The sequence below is a fragment of the Homarus americanus genome, unplaced genomic scaffold, assembly GCF_018991925.1.
Source record: "Homarus americanus isolate GMGI-L3 unplaced genomic scaffold, GMGI_Hamer_2.0 scaffold40248, whole genome shotgun sequence".
In the NCBI taxonomy this organism is placed as follows: domain Eukaryota; kingdom Metazoa; phylum Arthropoda; class Malacostraca; order Decapoda; family Nephropidae; genus Homarus; species Homarus americanus.
Window position 1 is genome coordinate 8,522,858 of NW_024712526.1, and position 24,536 is coordinate 8,547,393.

General features: G+C 46.4%; 1 protein-coding gene across 1 annotated transcript in view; it reads left to right on the forward strand.

The window, feature by feature from the left end:
* LOC121863603 (serine-rich adhesin for platelets-like) overlaps positions 1–24,536 on the forward strand; it is a 189,137-nt gene that overhangs the window by 158,205 nt on the left and 6,396 nt on the right. Inside the window, exons 20-25 of the mRNA XM_042362334.1 lie at positions 1,389–1,958; positions 2,110–2,444; positions 3,232–3,238; positions 5,484–8,709; positions 8,798–9,612; positions 14,776–16,335. Coding sequence (XP_042218268.1) covers positions 1,389–1,958; positions 2,110–2,444; positions 3,232–3,238; positions 5,484–8,709; positions 8,798–9,612; positions 14,776–16,335 — 6,513 coding nt within the window. The remainder of the gene's footprint in view (positions 1–1,388; positions 1,959–2,109; positions 2,445–3,231; positions 3,239–5,483; positions 8,710–8,797; positions 9,613–14,775; positions 16,336–24,536) is intronic.

Here is a 24,536-nt window from a genome sequence, read left to right on the forward strand (position 1 = left end):
ATAGAATCCTTGGAAAGAATTCAGAGGAGAATGACAAGACTAATCCCGGGCATTAGGAACCTTGAGTATAGAGACAGGTTAAAGCATCTTAATTTGCACTCCCTTGAGAGACGTAGAGCGAGGGGCGACCTGATAGAGTGGGAAGGCAGGGCTAAACAAAGGGGACATTACAAAGGTACTCAAACTATCCAACCAGGAGCGAACTCGTAACAATGGTTTTAAATTAGACAAATTTAGATTTAGGCGTGAAATAGGTAAACACTGGTTTGGAAACAGAGTAGTGGATGAATGGAACAAGTTACCAAATATCATCATTAACTCGAATACGCTGAATTGCTTCAAACATAGGTTGGATGCTCATATGAGCAATAGGGGTTGGGTGTAAACGGGACTGCCCAGTATGGGCCAATAGGCCCGCTGCAGTTTCCTCCATTCTTATGTTCTTATTAGACCTTGAGGGCTTAGCAGCTGTGACCCTGATGGTGGTAAGGGGAAGTAGGGGGGAGATTAACTTAACCTAACCAAACCTAATCTAATCACCCGAACCTGGAGATTAATCAACCTAATCTGGAGTGGTTAATCTTCAGGTGATTCGTTTGTTTTCATCATCATCATCATCGTCATCGTCATCATCATCATCATCATCATCATCATCATCATTGTCATCGTCATCATCATCATCATCGTCATCGTCATCGTCATCATCGTCATCATTCTCATCATCATCATCATCATCATCATCATCATCATCATCATTATTATTTACTAGACAGTGAAGGAATGAGGGAATAAGCCTAGAGGAGTGATGGGGGGGAAGGAGAGAAAAGGGGGGTAGGGGGGAAGTGAAAGTAGAATATTGACAATAACAGAATCAGCTGAGCCTTAGGCCTGGGGGGGGGGGTTGACCAGACAACAACCTTTCCCTAACTGTGACCCAGGAAGTGAAAGGTTAACTGAGGTCAGGTCAAAAACACGACCTCGCGTAGGGGGGGGGGGTCAAAAACACGACCTGAATCCACGACCCCCGTTGAGAAATCTACAAGTTAATCCGAGGTGGATGGATATAACATAAGAACATAAGAATGGAGGAAACGGCAGCGGGCCTATTGGCCCATACTGGGCAGTCCCGTTTACACCCAACCCCGATTGCTCATATAAGCATCCAACCTATGTTTGAAGCTATTCAGCGTATTCGAGTTAATGATGATATTTGGTAACTTGTTCCATTCATCCACTACTACTACTACATACAGTAAGTCACTCAGTCGTACAATAAATGGACTCAGATCACGTGACATATACACTGACCCCGTATCAAAGTATTACATTGTGTGTGTGTGTGTGTGTGTGTGTGTGTATACCTAACCAATGTGTGTGTCTCTCCACAGGTGACCGGATCGTGGGCATAAACGGCCGGAGTGTGGAGAATTTACCCTACACCGCCGCCGTCGATCTCCTCCGTCAGATCTCCTGCCAGGTTACTCTCCTTGTCTCCCAGCCCGTCGCCCCCTCCACGGACACCACTCCCACCCCTACGCCCACCAAACTGTCACAGAACACGCCCACACAAGCTTCATCTACGCAAACCACGAAACACAGAATTACGCCCACGGAACACAGAACCCCGCCCACGGAACACCCTCCCACGAAACACAGACTCACGGAACACAGAACCCCACCCACGGAACACCCACCCACGAGAGACAGACTCACGGAACACAGAACCCCACCCACGGAGCACTCATTCACAAAACACAGACCCGCGCCCACGGAACCCACGCCAATAGATGATTCTTCCCTCACGCCCACGCTTCCTACCTACATGTACGCCACGCCCTCGCAACCCACTTCCACGTATGCCACGCCCTCGCAACCCACCTGCACGTACGCCACGCCCCTACAGCCCACCGAGGATGCCAATGACTCACCCACGGACGGAAGCCCATGCACGGAGAGAGGTAAGAAAATATTGGGGAATTTTATTTATTTTTATTTTTGGTTTTGATTTTTTGTTTTTGCTATTTTCAATCTTCTTCATCATCATCATCATCATCATCATCATCATCATCATCATTATTATCATTATTATTATTATCATCATCCTCACAGGTCAGGCGACGATACGAGCAGTGGGCGGGATGGTGACCTTTGCCCGGGAGGTCAGGTCAGGTCCTGTCACGGTCATCACCCTCAATGCTGGCACCCCACCACCAGGACTCCCCTTGATCTCTACCCCTATTAGAGGTCACACCGACGCCCCTCCTCCTCTTCCTGCTAGTGGTGACCTGACTGCCGTTCCAGCCTTAGGCATAACCCTTGGACCTTGTTTGCCTAATTCAGTCACTACTACTGCGACTACTACAGCTACTACTACTACTACTAATGGTGTTGATGCTACTACTACTACTACTTCTACTACAGCTTCTACGTCACGCACTAAAAAGGTTTTGTATATGTCGTTTAATGGTTGACCTAAATTTTAAGTAATAGGGTAGTTCTTGATTTTGGGTATTAATGTGAGGTTATGGGTTTAAGGTTTTAGGGATTTAGTTTTAGGATTAGGGTTTTTAGATATTTTATTGGAAGGTTTAAGTTTTTAAGGGTTTAATTTAAAGGTTTTTATGTTTTAAGTTTTTTTTTGTAAATAATAATGATATTTAGGGATGGTTGGATAGTTTAAAGTATCTGGAGTTTTAAGGGATTTTTTACGATTATTTTAAGGATTTTATTTAAAGATTAAGGCTTTTCGGATTTTTTTTATAGTTGGTTTATATTTTTAGGGGGATTTTTTTAAGATAAAGATTTTAGGGAATTTATTTTAGGATTTAAGATTTGAGTTATGTTGAAATATTAAACTTTTTAAGGATTCATCTTTAAATATGAAGATTTTTTGGGATTTCTCTATAAAGATTAAGACTTTTAGGTAAAGAATAAGGATTTTAGACACGTGAATAATAACTTTTTAAAAGAATTATCCTCTTAAATAGAATTTTAGGTATATATAAAGGTATTTTTTTAAATGAATTTTTCGGTACATTTAAGAATTTTTGGTATATTGAAAGATTAAGTATATTTCTAAAGATGAAATATTTTAAGTAATTTTAAGTACCTGTTTTGATGGGTGTTTAAAGTCTTAAGGATTTTAGGTATATTTAAAGATGATTGTCATTTAAAGTGAGAGAGAAATTATATTTATTGTATTTAATTTCTTTCACTTGCTTCATTGTTCAGGACGCGCGTGAGTATTATGGCGTTGTGGTGTTAATGGTGTGTTGTGGTGTTAATGGTGTGTTGTGGTGTTAATGGTGTGTTGTGGTATTAATGGTGTGTTGTGGTGTTAATGATGTGTGGTGGTGTTAATGGTGTGTGGTGGTGTTAATGGTGTGTTGTGGTGTTAATGGTGTGTGGTGGTGTTAATGGTGTGTGGTGGTGTTTAATGGTGTTTTGTGGTGTTAATGGTGTGTTGTGGTGTTAATGGTGTGTTGTGGTGTTTAATGGTGTTTGTGGTGTTGATGTGTTGTGGTGTTAATGGTGTGTGGTGGTGTTAATGGTGTGTTGTGGTGTTAATGGTGTGTGTGGTGTTAATGGTGTGTGGTGGTGTTAATGGTGTGTTGTGGTGTTAATGGTGTGTGGTGGTGTTAATGGTGTGTGGTGGTGTTTAATGGTGTTTTGTGGTGTTAATGGTGTGTTGTGGTGTTAATGGTGTGTTGTGGTGTTTAATGGTGTTTTGTGGTGTTAATGATGTGTTGTGGTGTTAATGGTGTGTGGTGGTGTTAATGGTGTGTTGTGGTGTTAATGGTGTGTGGTGGTGTTAATGGTGTGTGGTGGTGTTAATGGTGTGTTGTGGTGTTAATGGTGTGTGGTGTTAATGGTGTGGTGGTGTTAATGGTGTGGTGGTGTTAATGGTGTGTTGTGGTGTTAATGGTGTTGTTGTGGTGTGTTGTGGGTGTTAATGGTGTGTGGTGGTGTTAATGGTGTGTTGTGGTGTTTATGGTGTGTGGTGGTGTTAATGGTGTGTGGGTTAATGGTGTGTTGTGGTGTTAATGGTGTGTTAATGGTGTGTGGTGGTGTTAATGGTGTGTGGTGGTGTTAATGGTGTGTTGTGGTGTTAATGGTGTGTTGTGGTGGTGTTAATGGTGTGTGGTGATGTTAATGGTGTGTGGTGGTGTTAATGGTGTGTTGTGGTGTTAATGGTGTGTTGTGGTGTTAATGGTGTGTGGTGTTGTTAATGGTGTGTGGTGGTATTAATGGTGTGTGGTGGTATTAATGGTGTGTGGTGTTGTTAATGGTGTGTTGGTGTAGGTGGTATTGGTGCTTTAGGCGGTGGTGGTGGTGGTGTTAGACAGAGAGGCCAGTTAGACAGGGACCCAGTTAGACAGAGAGGCCAGTTAGACAGGAATCTAGTTAGACAGAGACATAGTGTTTGTGTCGTGTGGGGGCGTTTGTGCACTTAAAGTTGTTTTATGTGTGTGTTTTATATTGTTTGTTCGTGTGCACTTTATTATTAATAGTATTAGTAGTATTAGTGTGCCTTATATGTGAAGCTCATTGTATTACCACAAGTAAAAGTATCCATTCCTTACAATAGTTTATAATAGACAGTAGATATATCAGTAAAGTAGACAGATGGTGAGTAGATAAAAGTAGATGACGTTGGTGAGCGATTTTTTTTTTCGGTTTCTGAAGACGGCAAAGAGCTCTTGTTATTTACCCCTCACCCTCCTCCTCCCACCTCTCTCTAGGCTTTGTTGTCGTCTTCGTACACGTAAGGGGTCTTATCAGCGGCTCTCAGAGTTGTCAAGATGCTGTTTTGGTGGAACGTGTATGGAATAATAAATAATAATAATAATTAACGGTTTATTGAAAAAGCTCTGCAGCTCGATGGCTGAAAATATACATTGGACATAAATGACTTAATACATACATTGACATTGGTGGTTTAACACACACACACACACACATACACGCGGTGTGTGTGTGTGTGTGTGTGTGTAGAGGGGAGGGGGACTAAGATTCATGTTAATTTTGAACCCTGAACTTGAATATGTACAAAAAATACACACTATAAATGACTTCCTTACACACACACACACACACACACACACACACACACACACACACACACTTACGCCGTGTTCGTGTGTATAAGACTTGGCCTGGTGACAGCAAAGGGTAGACTGTCTCCTCGTAGGTAAAGAAAAAGCTTGGACAACCATATTAGGGTGAGGCTTATAGAGGCATTTATTAATTTATACAACACCTTTTGTATATATTCTTCTCCAGCCGCTGTTATTTTTTTATAATTCTGAATGGGTTTATATTGTCTGAGCTTTTATTTGTAGTTTTAAAGGCAGTTTTTACAGTCTGACCTGAACAAGAGAGGGTAGCTGCTTCGAAGAGTTAGGCTTCATTGCCAAGCACATTTTGTTGTTTTTTTTTGTGTTGACCTTGCGTAATGCCGCCCTCACTCCTCACCCCAACAGAACTAGCAAGTTGTCGACCAGTGCCGGTGCCTCGGCGGAGTGTGGCCTCGACCAGCTCCTCTACAGGGGATTCAGTGTCTCGGGAGAAGAGCGGCACCGTCCACCGTAGCCGCTCCTTCTACTACGCCGAGCTGATCCGGAACGATAGTTTTGACAACTTCTGCTCCTCCTCCAAGAACTCACTCGAGTCTTTGCATCCTAAAACAACAGCGGCGCCCGAAAACTCTTCCTTTCCTTCCTATGACTCTTGTACCACCGATAGTAATTCCGATTTTATTATGGGAGATGACAATAAAGCTTCGAGACATTCCAAAACAGAGTTTGGTGTCGACCTTTGTGGTGGTGAGGAGGCAGGGTCGCGTTCCAGTAGTGTTGTGCTTGGTGACGGTGAGGCGGACCAGCCTCTTGGTGCTTTTACTAATAGTTTGAATGAACTCACTAACTTGGATTGCTTGGTGTTGGGTGCCGCCGATGACCACAACTCCAGATCTTCGAAGTCCTCCTCGATGGTGCCGTGGCAGGGATCAACAGAGTCCCCGTTGGAGGAGGAGGAGACGCACCATCGGTTGCAAACTCTTACCAACCTGGTGCCTGAAGATACTATGCTGGACCGTGTCTTGCGCTGCTTTGAGGCCATGCACGTGTTGCAATCACGTGACACCTTGTTGTCCAGCTGGCAGAAGTGTCAGGGCGAGGAGGAAATTGCTGAGAAGCAAGAGGTTGAACAGCTGACTCAACAGTACTGGCAGCGTCACCCAGGCGTCGACAACTGGCATCCTGACCTCTTCTTCCACGACTTTTCACTGGAGGAAGAACAGTTCCCAGAGTCTGAGGTAGGAAGTGTCAGTTCTGCAGCTGATCACCAACGTCTGTGTCACAATTTGTCTCTGTCGTCAGTAAACAGCCCCACTGAGTCCATGTTACCTGGTTATTCTCAGTCCACGACCCCCGTGGACCTACAACTGGCGAGTTGTATTGACCTGCCCACCTCCTCCCCGTCACCAGTGCCCGAGAACGTGGTCATCACGCCCCCTGAAGAGTTCCGTGAGGAGCATGAAGCTCGGTGTATCCCTGAGAATACAAGAGCTTCCCCAGACCAGCAGGGCATCAAGGGGGCTTTTCGCCTCATGACGGAATGTGAGTACCGGCGGAGTATGCAGGGCGACACTACACAACAGACGGTGGATCTGAGTAAGGCGATATACACTGGGTTTGGCCACACTAGGGGTGTAGCGGCCCTCACCACTACTTCACCTGAATGTTCCCTCACTAACCTAGAACATCCCTCACGTGCTCTCTACCTCAGAGGCCTCCTGGCCACCAATGCTACCGAACTCTCGCACCAGACAACAAACACTTGCCAGCAATCAACCAGTTCTCTACACCACATGACTGCTGCATCATTCTCCTCAGCAGCTAACCTCTCTCACCAATCAACTAACCCATCATACCCTTCGTCCAGTCTTTCACACGAGGTCACCAGCCTACCCCACCAATCAACTGACCAATCAAAAGAGAGAGAAACTGACGTGGGTTCACCTAAGAATGAAGATTCGAGAATTGTCGCTCCAGACAAAGAGTTGCCAATGAAACTCAGCAACTCCAAGATTTCTGAAGTATCGGTGTGCGGGTCAATAATTACTAACGTCATCAAGACTAATGCCAATAAATGTATCATTGAGATCTTAGACAACAATGTACAGCTCGGAGGCCAAACAACAGACGCTCTCAGGCGGAAAACAGAAAATTCCGTCCACACGTCGTCCTCACACACAGGAAAAAGTGAGAGTAACGTGATAGACACACAAACAGGAACATCAGCTTCTGGGGTAAAGAAAACCATGACCTCCAACAATAGTTCAACAGAAGAGGAAGTTCTCACCTCCACCGAGAGTGATCACAACAGCTGCAGCACCGGCTCACCGCCCCCTGTTAACTTCACCACACATCCTCTATCACCTGAAAACATCATTACCACAGAGAGTAGTGGAGCTGTGGCTGATGTTGAAATATGTGAAAAGAAACCAAGTCTTATAACCGGTAAAGATGAAGTACGTGAAGCCATAGTGAATGTTAAAGAATGTGAGAGGAAACCCAAGGTACATTTCGCCCCTAGCCTCTACAGCAGTTCCCCCTATAGTTGTAAGCCTTCCTCTCTCCCTACCCAAAGTGAGAACCGTTTTCCTTTACACAAAATGTACCCAGACTCTGATAGTGACAGCGACGACGACACATCATTTATCCAGGCTGATGAAAAGACTCCCGGATTATCACTCGAGTCTAATAAAAGCGAAGAAGTCGAACTATTCCTAAATAATCCAGAACCGATGGTCATAAGTCGAGTGAGTAGTGAATATTTTAGTAAAACAGCTGACTTAAGTATGGAGGCATCAGGTACCGGGAGTTGTATTAGTCAGGGTGAAAGAGATCTTACATTGTGTGGGCTGGTTGTTGAAGCCTCATCTCCAGGGGCTTCATCTCTTAGCTCTCCTGTGACGGATGGTTGGGGCGTGGGTGCTGGGCCTTCGGTGTGTGAGGAACTCTTGAGCCTCGAGAGTGAGCAGTTTGTGGAGCTGTTGGCGACGCTTGTGAATGATGATTATCCTAAGACGACGACCACCACCACCTCTACACACTCCCACGACCTGGTCACTACCACCACGACCAACCAGTCTACCGGCGCTAGCATGAAGAACGACCCAACGACCATCCACACCAAAGACGACTTGAGAAATTTAATTCTCAAGGATAACCCCGTCCACAGGCCATCCAAGGACAGTTCTTCAGTTGCTGGTGGTGATGAAGAGGTGTCTGTCGCCGCGGATTGTAAGGACGCGTTTGTGTCTATTCACTTCGAGGAGGAGTCTGGCACCACCTATTCCGAGGATGAGTGTGTCACCAGCCACTCCAAAGGTGACTCTACCACTACTCACTCCAAGGATGACTACTCCACCCACTCCAAGGATGACTCTACCACTACCCACTCCAAGGATGACTCTACCACTACCCACTCCAAGGATGACTACTCCACCCACTCCAAGGATGACTACTCCACCCACTCCAAGGATGACTCTACCACTACCCACTCCAAGGATGACTCTACCACTACCCACTCCAAGGATGACTCTACCACTACTCACTCCAAGGATGACTACTCCTCCACCCAATCCAAGGATGACTATACCACTACCCACTCCAAGGATGACTACTCCACCACTCCAGGATGACTCTACCAGCAACCAGGATGGATGACTCTACCCTACCCGGATGACTCTACCACTACCCCTCCAAGGATGACTCTACCACTACTCCAGGATGACCTCCTCCACCCAATCCAAGGATGACTATACCACTACCCACTCCAAGGATGACTATACCACTACTCACTCCAAGGATGACTACTCCACCCAATCCAAGGATGACTATACCACTACCCACTCCAAGGATGACTATACCACTACTCACTCCAAGGATGACTACTCCACCCAATCCAAGGATGACTCTACCGCTACCCACTCCAAGGATGACTCTACCACTACCCACTCCAAGGATGACTATACCACTACTCACTCCAAGGATGACTACTCCACCCAATCCAAGGATGACTCTACCACTACTCATTCCAAGGAAGAGTCGTATCTAAGCTCTTACCTCAAGGCCGACCTCGTGAAAACTGACTCCAAGGACAAGGACTCTGGAAACACGACTCAGGATGACGACTCCTTGAACGACCACTGCAGGGACGACTCATCTCCCACCAAGGACGAATGTGTCACTAGGTTCTTCAGGGACGGTTTCGTAACTATTGACCTCGGCCATGGGTCTGCCAACACCCTCATCAAGGACGACACTGCCACCACTGTAAACAAGAAGAACTCTGCCACCACTGTAAACAATAAGAACTCTGCCACCACCGTAAACAAGAGGACCTCTGCCACCACCGCATGTAAGACTATTTCTGCCACCACCCTCTTCAAGAACCTATCAGCCACCAACGTCTTCAAGGACGACACTGCCAACATCATCTGTAAGAGCGTCTCTACCACCACCGCAGACAACAAAACCCCTGCCACCATCCAGCGAAGAGGTGTGGTGGTGTCAGCCAGCCAACAGGACAACAACTCGTCCGGTGAGACTGAGAGGTGTTCACTGTGAAACTAACCTGACCTTTTTGAGTCTTGCTGTAACAGTCATTGAATTTAACCTGTTGGTCGAGTAATGTTAATAATATTATCTTAAAGTCACACACCTGATGATGATTAAGCATCCTAACCTAACCCTCCAGGTAGCTTTATAACATTTAATTATGTGAAATAATCTGGGATGCCTAATCTTCATGTGATCCCATATTTATTTTCATTTATAATACTGATAAAAAAAACGTAATTCTATGTTTCTTCAGCCAATGAACATATCCAGTGTCTGTGTATATACGTTTCCGTGTGTTTAAAAGTCCCTTCCCAGAGCTATATTGTCTTACCCTGGGCAGTTCAGTTAACACCTTCAGCGCCTATCTGTGCTTCGCTAGACCTGGTAACTTGAGTATGTGTTTTGTTATGTGAAAGTCTTGTGTGTTTGCCAGTAGATGTGTCGGTAGGTTATCACACACACACACACACATACGGGTTTAACTTATACAGCTCTAGATGAAAATAGATCACATGGCCTTAGTAGTGAAACATCTAAAATAAAATATACAAAAAACTAAATAATAACGATAATAATTTGTTTAAGTTGATGTATCGTTTATTTAGTTACAACGATGATGATTTTTCCCACCAAATTGATCCTCGAGTTAGATACGTTGCAAAACAAATTTTTAGGGGTAATTTTAACTAATTTCGGCAACAAGGGAAATACTCCATAACTAGTGAACCTTCATTATGTTTGGGAATTAGCTAGGAATGGCTGTAATTGACGTATTAATTTAACATGGAAGAGCGACACCATCCGATAGTAAAAATAACCCAGTCACCAGCTCAGACTCCGGTAAAGCGGATTGTGATAATGGAAGGTTAAACTTTTACCACTATAGCCAGGTGTGCTCCAGGTGATTGTCGTAATTATCAAACAACAAAAATAAACTGGATAATTTCCCTGGCAGTATTCTCTTTGACGGGATTGTTTTTGCTCTCTGTATTATCAAGACTGAGCACTCGAGGCCTTTGATGGTGATGATGAAGGAGTAGTAGTGCGGCTGACGACCACCAGATGGCTCTCTCTTACCCGTGTTTAAGCTGGTGTATATAATGGCGGACGGAGACCTCCCACCTCGCTTTTCACTGTCTCTCACCCATTACACACACACACATATGTTGCGTCGCCAGGGATGTAATTACCACAATCAATTAATCAATCAATCACATACACACACACATCTGCTCCTCAAGAATGGCAGGCTCGTCACAGGGGTCATGGGGAGGGGGGGTAAAAATCACTAGTTCACTGACACCATAATGCCACTAGCGTCTACCTGGACCTGACAACAACAGACACCATCTCACGTTAAAACAATTAAGTGTTTCTGCCCACTGAGTCCATCACTGGGGACGACAGTTGGACGGCCAGAGTATATAGTGTTCTGATGTGAGTTGACGTCTGTTAATGTGAGTTTCCTCTCCTAACTTCATGTTTATGTTACTGTGTCTCTCTCTAAGCAGTATTTGGGTCTATTGTTTGAGTTTCCTGGTAGTATTATAAGTATCTTGCAATTATGTAGTTTAGTAGTTTATTATTATTTTTATTTTATTTCAAAGATAAATCTAAACTTTATATCATTTTTAACTTTGTATTTTAAGTTTGATGATTTTTTTTGTTATTTGTAAATCTTATCAGTATTCCTGACTCCTTATCTATCAATGGAGCGGATCCCTTAGCCCCGCCCACCGAGTCAACAGCTTGACATCTACACAACTCTACGCCCCTCCCACTCTGGTTTACTCAAAGACTCGCTCTGAAAGGTTGATGTAGTCACTAACGTCTTCCCTTTAAAACACCAACATTGTCTTGTGTCGCTCTCTTAAGTGTTGGTATAAAATGTAATAATAATTCCACTTAAGACGAGTTTTATTTGTTTACATCATTGTCTGAGTGGGCGTGATGATGGTGGAGTGGGCGTGGCGATAGAGGAGTGGGCGTGGCAATGGTGGAGTGGGCGTGGTGATAGAGGAGTGGGCGTGGCAATGGTGGAGTGGGCGTGGTGATAGAGGAGTGGGCGTGACGATAGAGGAGTGGGCGTGGCGATGACGGAGTGGCCGTGGCGATGATGGAGTGGGTGTGACGACGGAGTGGGCGTGGCGATGACGGAGTGGGCGTGGCGATAGCGGAGTGGGCGTGGCGATAGCGGAGTGGGCGGGGTGAAGGGATCCCTCTGTTGACCTCAGAACAACCCCACTAGGGCGTACAGTAGACAGCTCTCAAAGATGCACTGTTCTAACTCTCCCTGATCTAGATTCTAGTGGAGGTGTGGTGGAGATGGTGACGTCAGCGAGTCGCGGCAGGGTGGTGTGTGTGACCGTCGGGGTGTGGGAGGTGTAGTGGAGGGGCGGAGTGTACCCAGGGGGGGGGTCTCTCTCTCTCTCTCTCTCTCTCTCTCTCTCTCTCTCTCTCTCTCTCTCTCTCTCTCTCTCTCTCTCCCCCCTTCTGGGCACTACCACCACCGCCACCACTGCACTTAGAGATGAGCATCAGGTACAACATTGTCTCATTGTTGCCGTCTATACCCCCTTCCTCCCCCTCACCCCTCTCACCTCATCCCTCACACCTCCCTCACCTCTCACCTCATCTTTCCCCTTCTCCCTCACACCTCACCCCTCACTTCACCCTTCCCCTACCCTGCGACATCTCATAACTTGGCCTCGCTACAGTAGTATACAAGAGCCCAAGAGAGATAGCCGGCTGTAGTGTGTAAAGCTGTATCTAGAATTTGTTGGTCTGGATCCGTATAATGCCAAGAGGAACACCCAAGTTTGTTAATGTTCTCTGTAAAGATATTGTTAGGTTCTGTAGCCACGATTGACCCTGGCATTAAGCTATTGTATTTTTTGTTTCCTGTTGTATTTGAAATAGATCCAAGTAGATTTATGTTGTGGTTATTGTAGTGGGGGATATAGATACAGATAGCTTTTAAATTGGTTACAGAATATTTTACTGTAATACAACCAAAGTAGACGTAATTGGTTCTATTTCAGCCTGGCTCTGTCGTATTGTATTATACGTGGTAGAGCTAAGAGGGTTTTTTTTTTACTCTATCTGGGGAAACTCTAATGCCTTTTCAAATGGTGTTGTAGTGTGATGGTGTTGTTGTAGTGTGATGGTGTTGTTGTAGTGTGGGGATTGGTTGCAGCGGCACATGGCGTCTCAAATGCCAATACAAGTTTAGGAGTTTGAAGATGTGTGCCGTATCGCTACCTGTGTCACCTGAGGGCTAATTAACTTGGCTGTCTCTCTCCTTCAAGGTGGCAGACAGTTCACCTGTTATGGGGGGGAGGGAGGGGTGAGAATGTGTTGGTTTTGGGGGAAGAGGTGAGGGGAGTATGTGTGTGTGGTGATGGGTGAGGGGAAGAGGTGAGGGAGTATGTTTGTGGTGAGGGGAAGGAGAGTATGTTTGTGGTGATGGGTGAGGGGAGGTGTATGTTTGTGGTGATGGGTGAGGGGGAAGAGGTGAGGGGAGTATGTGTGTGGTGATGGGTGAGGGGGAAGAGGTGAGGGGAGTATGTGTGTGGTGATGGGTGAGGGGGAAGAGGTGAGGGGAGTATGTTTGTGGTGATGGGTGAAGGGGAAGAGGTGAGGGGAGTATGTTTGTGGTGATGGGTGAGGGGAGTATGTTAGGTGGTATGTGGGTCACCTAATTGATTGTCTTTCACCACCTGTGTTCACCTGTGTGGCTCATCTTCCACCCATTTATGTCTTGATCATCCACCAGCCACATCCACCTTCGTCTGCGTCACTCACCACCCATTTGTTGACCCTATCCACATTCCTCTCTCACTAGCCAGTTCAGTAGGTCGAGTCTTACCCATCTACTCCAGCTGGCTCACCTATATCTAACCATCTGGCTCACTGCGAGGACCACCATGTACCCAGCTGGTCGGCCACCACCCACACCACCCAGCTTACCCACCCACCCACCCACCCACCATCGTTAAGCAACTGCCACCCAGATGGTCACACCAACCCATAAACAGTATATTCCGGCCATACTAGAGGTCGTCCCCAGCTGTAAACACCAGTCCGTCTCAGACCAGCTGTGTGTACGACCCCACCACCCACCACTACGACCCCACCACCCACCACTACGACCCCACCACCCACCACTACGACAACCTCTTATGTCACTATTCTCAGTTCATCTTTACTACAACTTCAAACCTAAAAAAAAAATATAATTTTTTTTATGAATATATTTATTGTCTTTTACGAATAGAAATAAATATGTTTTAGTTAGTCCTATGATTTGTTTTATTGTTTGTCGTTTTCTATGGTGTTTGGTGTTTTTTTTTAGGTAGGAATTTTATATAATGGTTTAATACTGATAGTAAGGGATGAGGGCATGAGGTGTGTGAGGTATGAGAGATGAGGGATGAACCAACCACGCTTCAGTGCATCGCCTTCCTAACCAATCACGGCTTAGAACGTCACTATCTCACGAGCCAACCACATCAGTGCACCTCTCTGTCAACCTATTACAGTTTAGAACGTCATTATCTAACTAACCAATCACGCTTCAGTGCTTCTTCCTCTCAGCCAATCACAGCCGAATGTATTTTAAGCGGGAAAAGGAGGCTGTGTTTTTCCTCAGTTCTTTATTAAATTTATTTCCCCTCGACGTCGTTGTCAGTCTGCCAGAGATTTTTTTAAAGTTTTTTTTTTTTTAAGAATTTGAATAAGCAACTGCGTGATGGTGATTATTCATAGCAACTGTGATGATATGAGAGAGAGAGAGAGAGAGAGAGAGAGAGAGAGAGAGAGAGAGAGAGAGAGTGTGTGTGTGTGTGCAGTATTTACAAACTCTAATACAGGTTAAGCTAGGTTGCGAAACTTGTGCTGTAAATGACTTGTTAAGAATAATGAGGAAAATACATTATTATTATTATTATTATTATTATTATTATTATTATTATTATTATTATTATTATTAATTATTTATTTATATTATTATTATTAATAATTATTTATTTATATTATTATTATTATTATTATTAATTATTTATTTATATTATTATTATTATTATTATTGTTGTTGTTGTTGTTGTTGTTGTTATTATAATGAATGTATCGGTGTCGTTCACAGTGTGGAGGTCTGGGATGTACGCGGGCGCCAGCAGTTCATCCTCGTCATCATCATCGTCAGCCGCCTCCTCTCCGTCAGCTTTAGCGGCTGACACCCTGTGGTCCAGCGGCGGCCAAGAACTGGAGATATTCCATCCCTGTGGCAACACTGGCCGAAGTGTTGCGTGTTCCAGGACTGGCAACATTGATCCAAGCACACAGAGAACGGGTGTTGCAAGGGCCTGGGCTGGCTACACAGGGGTTAAAGGTGTTGCAGAAGAGAGTTATTTGGCGGTGTGTGAGCTAGGAGGTGATGAAGGTGGTGGTTCAGGCGGCGTTAATAAAGTCCACCAGCACCGTCATCCATTTTCAGTTGCTAATTCTTGGCGGCCACTGCGAGGGAGTATTACGGATGATGGTGGTGATAGTGAGGGAGATGATGGTGATGGTGGTGGGTCTAGGAACAATGATCCTTCTCGTAAGTATCGTGTGCTTGAGTCCTCCTCAGGTAGAGACAATCCGAATGGTGGACACATCCTGGAGGAGGTCGAGGGAGAGCGATGCCGTAACGTCTTGGGAACCTTCAACTTCCGTGAGCGTGAAGGGTCGCGTGGCTCTGTGGCCCTCAGCACTAGACCTCTGCTTGGTGAGGCTGGAGACGAGGACAACAGTGTGGGGGAGAAAACAGTGTTAGGACCCTTCAATTTCCAGCAGCATGAGAAGCCGTCCACTAACCTGGCGGTGAGGACTCAAGACCCTGCCAGCCCCTGTAACTCTCCTGGAAGCTGCCATGGAGGAGCCTCAGTGCTCGCCACCTTCAACTTCCAGCAGCGTCAGAACACCACCAACCTGGCAGTCAAGAGCGGCAGACACGACCTCCCGGACAGCCTAAGAGCGTCTCCTGTAGGTGGACATAGTGGAACCACTGTCCTGGGAACATTCAACTTCGTGGGTCGTAACGACAGTCTTCAGGCGGCGGTCTTGAAGAAACAGATGCCTCCTGAAGACGAGTTACCTTCACTGTCAGATTCCATCACCAGCCTGGAGGACGGTAAGCACCTGGTGGGCGTGTATAACTTCACCCAACCTCGCCCGACACAACACAACGCCGCCACCAGCCAGTCTCTTGTTGCTGGGAGTCAGTCGCAAATGGAGGGACACAGGCCACAGGGAAGAGGAAGTTATGTACACAGTGATGGGACGAGGAGAGACACACCCACGAGTAGGAGAGAGAGTGACTCATGTGACGCTCAGACTAATGTTACTAAGAGTGCTTCAGCGAGTAGTGTGGACGAGTGGTCACCCTCACCCAGCGTGTCTTGTGACGGTGATCATAATAATTACTCATATCAACCTCAACAACTCGTCCAAGTGACCGACAGTACCGGTGAACTTGTGTACAGTAGTGATCGTTTTCAGTCCATTGAGATAGTGTGTTCAAAGACTCATATGGACAGTGACTCTATGACTCTTGAAGATTCTAGTCAGTGCCCGTCAGGACCCGAATCACGTGAGTCTACAGGCGAGGACCTCCTGGATGACCCCCGCCTTCAGGAGGACCCCGACACACAACAACACACAGGTGAGAAAATCAGTTTTTATTTTCTTTGTCTGTTTGTCTACCATTATTATATTTTATCTCTAACTTCTTGTGTGGGAAGGATAAAGAGAGAGAAAAATACTCAATAGAGGGAGAAAATAACAGGAGGAAGCGACACACACACACACACACACACACACACACACACACACACACACACACACACACACACACTGGGCTTTTAATTAATCCAACGAAACAAATGAAAAAAAACACGAGATAATACAATAAAAACAAACACAGGTGAGAGTTTAATTTCATTTAGGCAATAATTCAGACTAAGTTTCACAGGTGAATTAATGAATAAAAATTCGACACACAAACTCCCGAGTCAGATTTAATTAGACGCAAACTTGGTGAAGGTGAGAGAGTATTATTGAACTTTTACCTGTGGGTCTATAAGTTTGGTACTGGCGATGTTTAAGGGGCTGACCTATGGTACTGGCGATGTTTAAGGGGCTGATCTATGGTATTGGCGATAAATAAGGGGTTTATCTATGGTACTGGCGATAAGTAAGGGGTCAATCTATGGTATTGGCTATAAATAAGGGGTTGAGCTATGGTACTGGCGATGTATAAGGGGCTGACCCATAGACGAGGAGGTGCCGTGGGAGCTGTCTCGGCCGGAAGATGGATGACTTCATTAATAATAGGAATGTTGTGTATGGTGATGAGGCGAGATGGTGCTCTCTCTCTCTCTCTCTCTCTCTCTCTCTCTCTCTCTCTCTCTCTCTCTCTCTCTCTCTCTCTTTTCTCACTTTCTCTTCCAAGCCTATCTTGTTTCACCACCACCATCACCATCACAGTTCCTTCATTTATCATTATCGGAAAAGCGTCACTGCCCTGGCGAAGTTATCCTGTAGTTATTTATTACACACACACACACACACACACACACACACACACACACATGAGTCTCTTGTGTAATTGGTCTTACGTACATACAGGTGTACCTCACTTCACCTCAACTCACCTGAATAATATAACTCAAGTCTAAGATCCTCAAAATGAATTCCTACGTCCTATTTTTCTTTCATTTTTTTTTCATTTAAATTGGTTACGGGGGAATGAATTTTGTCTTAAGTTACGACCCAAGGATGGATTCTCAAAGGCACGTAAGTTATATTATTCCTCTTAGCTGGGATGTGAGAACGTATTTAACTGACTCACTTAACCTATGACACAAGGATAGATTCTCAAAGGCCCCTACGTAATTTTCTTCTCTTAACTGAGTATATAAGAGGAGGTATCTGGTTACTATAGCTTTACAGTTCACTACAGAGGATCGAGGAGGTAGTGTTCAAAGGTTATGGTGTAGGTAGGGAATGCCAGGCGCTGCTGAGTGCTTGTGCTGGCTCTGGTGGTGGTGGTGGTTTAAAGGTGCCGGTGCAGGTGTTGTGTTAATCACGAAGGTATTGTTGTTGACAGGTGATTTAGCCCAGTGAAGTAATAATAATAATAATAATAATAATGACAATGATAATAATGATGATGATACTACCTCTACTACTACAACTTTTTTTTTTTAACGTGGCCTCCAGCCTCCCTCAATAGCCACACCTTCGCCGCCATTTTATTACCTTAATATTAAGTCTCCTAATACATAAGTAGCTATCCTAGCTGTGTTGAATTAGTTGAGCCGCAGATTTATGCGGCATTCAGTGACTGTTGCCTCATAGTCAATATCTGCAGCTGTTGTCGGCTTTGGGGCCGAAGCTCTCGTTCCCCTGAGGCAGAGCAAAGCCGACCGAAGGAGAGAGAAGGACAGTCGACATCTCATCCAGGCTGTAACATAACTTCTGGGCTGCTGCTTCTGTTCGGAGATCACCTCCGCGAGTCTGGCGTAGAAGCATCTTGCACTTGGTCAGATCCCACCAGAGGTTGCGAACACTAGAGGAGTGAAGCTGCCTTGATCAACGTTCTGAATTCTCTCCCCATATGCCCTTCTCTTGTCGTTCTCGGTCCTCCTGTGTGCAGCATCGAGAGCTAGGTTACGGTGACATGCGGCCATGGGATCAAAAATCCTAATGTCGAAGAAGGCTCGCTGTCCCCGCGTCCAGAATCCTCGAGCACTGACGTCAACACGGGCTTCGTTGGATGTGTATGAAGTCCTATGTTGGAAGATCTTACCGTCCAATGGAAGGAGGGTCGGTTCTACTACTACTACTACATCCAAACAATCTAGAACCATTCATCATCACTTGACAACACACCCTCCCGGTACGGTTGGCAGCCCTGGCGTATTTGGCGGCAAAAACGTAATGTCAACACACACACACACACACACCTCGCATGATGATGGTATGTGCTATAATATGTAACTTGTATATGAATTTAAAGATCAATTTTGGTCGTTTAGTGTTCAAGGTTCCTATGATTTTTAAACTTACTAACTCGACCTGGGGGAGTTAGGTTAGGTTAGATTTGGTTTGGTCAGGGGGGTGTTTAAGTAATCATCCAATGGATTTAAACTCACAAGTACTCAACCAAAAACTCAAACTACTCTATACACTCACACACGCCAAAGTATAAGTAAGTATTTTGAACATAAGGTGAAGACTACTCCGCCAACATGCAAAATTACTGCGCCAAGTTTTCGCTCGAGGCTAAATAAGTTATTCAAGTCTCCCGCCAAAGTTTTTAATCAGACGAATACTTTTGCTGCATATGATTAACATTTTTAATTCCTGGTAAATCTTGCTTGTTGATACAGTGTTGGTGGTGGGGGGGTAAGGGGTGGAGGGAGGTAAAGGGGTGGGGGGAGAGGGAGGGGAAGGAGATAAAGGTGGGATGGAGGTAAAAGGAGAGGAGGTAAGGTGGGATAGGGGGTAAGGTGGGGTGGGAGGTAAAGATGGGGAGGGAGATAAAGGTGGGGGGAGGTAGGTAAGGGGGAATGAGGTAAAGGGAGGAGGAGGTAAAGGGGGAGACGGAAGTATAGGACATTCCTATCTCAACCTAACCTAACCAATACACTCACCAGACTCACCACAGTGTAAAGCTAGACGTGTGTGTGTGTGTGTGTGTGTGTGTGTGTGTGTTTAATTTGGTCGAGATTAAAACTGCAGAAGGAAGTTTAGGTTTAGGGAGGAAGAGAGAGGCTGCGGGGAACTAACCAGATTGGACTGAGGTCACGAGAAACTGAAGAAAATAGTGAATATATTTTTTTAGGGGGAGGGAGGATCACCTGAAGATTAGACACCCTAGTTTATTTTACCTGATGACTGAACACCCTAAAGTTAACCTAACCTAACCTAACCTAATTCAACTTGTACCAAATGTGTCATACCTTCACCATCTGTGTCACTCCTGCACCATCTGTGTCACTCCTGCACCATCTGTGTCACACCTGCACCATCTGTGTCACACCTGCATCATCTGTGTCACACCTGCATCATCTGTGTCACACCTGCATCATCTGTGTCACACTTGCACCATCTGTGTCACACCTGCACCATCTGTGTCACACCTGCATCATCTGTGTCACCTTGCACCAGATGTGTCACACCTGCACCCAGATGTGTCACACCCTGCACCAGATGTGTCACACCTGCCATCTGTGTCACACCTGCATCATCTGTGTCACACCTGCATCATCTGTGTCACACTTGCACCAGATGTGTCACCTGCACCAGATGTCACACCTGCACCAGATGTGTCACACCTGCACCATCTGTGTCACACCTGCATCATCTGTGTCACACCTGCATCATCTGTGTCACACTTGCACCAGATGTCACACCTGCATCATCTGTGTCACACTTGCACCAGATGTGTCACACCTGCACCATCTGTGTCACACCTGCATCATCTGTGTCACACCTGCATCATCTGTGTCACACTTGCACCAGATGTGTCACACCTGCACCATCTGTGTCACACCTGCACCATCTGTGTCACACCTGCACCAGATGTGTCGCAACTCACAGATACATTAACAATAATTTCACACGTACCCGGAACACTAGAGCGAGTTCGGGTGAGATAGAGTAGAAGAGGGGGTGAAATGGGGTAGAAGGGAGGGAGGTGAGGGTAGATGGGGGTAGAGAAGAGGGTGAGGGGAAATGGGGGTAGAGAAGGGAGGAGGTGAGGGAGATGGGGGTAGAGAAAGAGAGGGGGTGAGGGGAGATGAGGTTAGCAGAAGGGAGAAAGGGGAATCAGATAAGGGGAGGAGGGAGGGCTAGAGAGGAGAATGGGGGGTCAGGGGAGGTATAAAAATGGAGGAAGAGTTGGAAGATGGAGGGAAGAGGTAGAAAGGAAGGAGGAGGTAAGAAGATTGGAAGAAGGAAGGAATGAAGGGAGAAAAGAAGAAGGAACGAGGAAGGGAGGAAGGAAGGAAGGAGGAAGAGGAGGTGAGGTACAGGAGGAATAACAAGAGGCAGGTGTCAGAGTGTAAAATGAACAGGTAAGGATCAGGGACTCCAGTACTGTAACACCATCAACGAGGTCACCTACAGCGACTACTACAGGATGCCAGGGAGGAGCTACGAGACCTGCGCCACACACACACACACACACACACACACACACACACACACACACACACACACACACACACACACTGTAATCGTCTACCGCCCTTGTAACCACTGTCAGCCACTGTAATAATCAACCACCATTTCCGTACACTTGCCGCCAGGTGATGTAAATTAAGATATGAAACAGAACAGTCTCAGGTGTGTGGTGGGTGGGGGTGGGTAGTCTGTCTGGGATTTGGGGAAAGAGGGGTGGGGGTGAGCAGAAGGTCAAGGGCAAAGCTGTTTAGGGGTGATAGGAGGGAGGGTACTAGACGGAAGAGGAGGAGGGAGGGCCAAATGGAGAGCTGGGAAGGGTTGGTAGGGGGACTTTAATAGTTGGGGATGGGGGGTGAGAAGGTGCGAGATGCTGAGTGAAGGGGTTGGGGAGGCGGGGGTAGTGAGGGGGAGGCGGGGTAGTGAGGGGGAGGGAGGGTTTGGAGGAAGTGAGTGAGGAAGATAGTGAGTTCCTTCACCATTTTAACTCCCCTGGTGTTCATAGCGTGCAGGCGGAAGCAGGACTGGGGGAGGGGGCATGGGGGGTACTAAAGGTGTAGTGGCAGCAGGGGAGGAAATACCGTAGCTGTGGCGTGTTTGGGCGGGCGTGAGGGCCAGGGCTCAGTATAATGGGCGTGTGGGGTAGGGGTGTGGGGTGGGGTGTGTTATGGTGGGGTGCAGGTTTTGTGGCTGGATATGTAAGCTTAGGGTTGGGTGTGTGGGCACGAGGAAGGGTGGGCGTGGGTGGGCGTGTGGGCGTGCGGGCGGGTGGATCATGTTGGCTCTGCCTAAGCAGCCCAGGGAGCTGTTTCTGCTGTGTGTGTGTGTGTGTATTTGTTTAGGTGTATGTACTGTATATACGAGTGTATATTTTCAGTATGTAGGCTTATGTGTGTCTTCTTAGGTGTGTGTGTGTGTGTGTGTGTGATATACAGGTGCATATGCATTTTTATGTGTGTATAGGTGTACACCTGCGTATGTGTATGTATTTGTGTATACTGTATATATTTTTGTAATTTACAACACAGGCGTATATATATATATATATATATATATATATATATATATATATATATATATATATATATATATATATATTATATATATTTTCACACACAATGTTGTGTGTGTGTAATATCAAAAAACCAGCCATATGATCTGTTATTCGCTAATTGAATGCCATGTGGTATCCTGCTTGACAATTCCTTGGCGGTTTTACCTAACAAGTCATTTGACGGAAGCTGGCTCTTCTAACAGGGGGTTACCAGTGCCCTCCCCAACCTGCCACTGGAAGGATGAGTTGATGAGCAGTAGGAGCTAGGTGGTGAGGAGGTGAGCGTGGTAGTGGGCGGTGAGCAGGTAGGTAGGTTAGGGTGGAGGAGGACAAGAGTGTGGGTGGATCAAGAGTGGCACACACACGTACAGTATCTAAGACAGAGAAGAGAGAACAATAAAGAGGCGAAGAGAACAAGGAGAAGCGGGAGAGAACAACAAGGTGTGAGGGCCAAGATTAGTGCACGGGCGAGCAGGTGGTGCCGCCCAGTGCCACCCATCATGTCCTCCCTCCCTCCCTCCCTCCCCTCCTCCCTCCCTCCCTCCCTCCCTTCCCTCTCCTCTCCTCTCCTCTCCTCTCCATAGACCTTCCTTCCCTCTACATGCCCCCCTCATAATGCCATAGTGCCCCCACAGTGCCAACCTCACCTCCGTGCTCAGTGACCTGAAGACAACTAGGTAACTACTGCCTCACACGATAACAACATGACACGATTGGTTAGTGCAGGCAGGTATGTATATGTTATCAATGTATGTATGTATGTATGTATTTATGTATGTACAGGACGAACCATAATATGTAGAGGGACAGGAAGGTGTGTGTGTGTGTGTGTGTGTGTGTGTGTGTGTGTGTGTGTGTGTGTGTGTGTGTGTGTGTGTGTGGTTTACATCTGGCATTATCCATATACTGTATATATATATAAAGATCCTTACAGTGTTGCCAAGGTGAAGTTGCATCATGAAGGTCACTTATTTAACCATCACCAGCAGACAGACAGACAGACCAGACCAGACCAGACCAGACAGACAGACAGATAGACGAACTGACCGGAATAGCGACCTCCATACAGCACTTGAAACTTCCCTGGATGATGTGTGTGTGTGTGTGTGTGTGTGTGTGTGTGTGTGTGTGTGTGTGTGTGTGTGTGTGTGTGTGTGTGTGTGTGTGTGTTCTCGTCTCTGTTGTTAATGTTTGTTTTGGGTTTTGGTGTTCGAAGTGGATGAGGTGGTGATGGGAGGAGGGTGGGTTGGTGGGTGGTGTTAGTGGTAGTGGTGGTGGTGGTGGTGGTAGTGGTATTGGTGGTGGTGGTGGTTGGTGGTGGGGTGGTGAGTTGTTGGTTGGTTGAGTGGTTGAGTTGGTGGTTGGTGAGTTGAGGTGATTGGTGGTTGGTTGGTTGGTTGGTGGTGGTGATTGGTGGTTGATTGAAGTTGGTTGGTGGTGGTGATGATTGTTGTTGGTTGGTTGGTGGTGGTTGGTTGGTTAGTTGAGTTGGTGTGGTGGTGGTGGTGGTGGTTGGTGGTGGTGGTGGTTGTTGGTTGGTTGGTGATGGTGGTGGTGTTGGACAGTGGTTGGTTGGTGGTGGTGATGATTGGTGGTGGTGGTGTGGTTGTGGTGGTGGTGGCGGTGGTGGTGGTGAGTGGTGGTGGTGAGCAGTTAGTTGTTGGTGATAGTTGATGATTGGTGTGATTGGTTGGTGGTGGGGTGGTTGGTGTTGAAGGTGGTGGTTGGTGTTGGTTGGTTGGTTGAGTTGGTTGGTGGTTGGTTGTTGAGGTTGATGTTGGTTGGTTGGTTGGTTGGTTGGTTGGTGGTGGTTGGTTGTTGGTTGGTTGGTTGGTTGGTGTTGGTTGTGGTGGTTGGTTGGTGATGGTTGGTGGTGTTGACGGTGGTGGATTGGTGGTGGTGGTGGTAATGAGTGGTGGTTGGTGGGGTGGTGGTGGTTGAATTGGGTTGTTGAGTTGGTTGGTGGTTGATTGATGGTGGTGGTGGTGGTGACGGTGGTTGGTGGTGGTGGTGGTGGTGAGTTAGTTGGTTGGTGGTTGGTATGGTGGTTGAGTTGAGTTGGTTGAGTGGTGGTGGTTGTTGGTTGGTTGGTTGGTGGTTGGTGGTGTTGGGCGGTTGGTTGAGTTGGTGGTGGTGATGTGAGTTGGTTGGTTGGTTGGTTGGTTGGTTGGTGTGGTTGGTGGTGATTGACGATTGAGTTGATTGTGGTGGTGGTTGTGGTTGGTGATGGTGGTGGTGGTGGTGGTGGTGGATGGTGGTGGTGATGGTTGGTGGTGGTTGGTGATGGTGGTGGTGGATTGGACGGTGGTTGGTTGGTGAAGTTAGTTGGTGGTTGGTTGGTTGGTTGAGTGGATGATGAGTTGGTGGTGGTGGGTGGTTGGGTTGATTGGGGTGGAGTTGGTGGTGGTTGGGGTTGGTTGGGTGGTGGTGGTGATGACGTTGGTTGGGTTGGTTGTGGTGATTGGTTGGTTGTTGGTTGGTTGAGTTGGTTGATTTGATGGTGGTGTTGATGGTGTGGTTGGTTGGTGGTGGTGGTGGTGATGGTGGTGGTGATGGTGGTGGTGAGGTGAGGTGTGGTGGTGGTGAGGTTGGGGTTGTGGTTGGTGGTGGTGGTGTGGTGG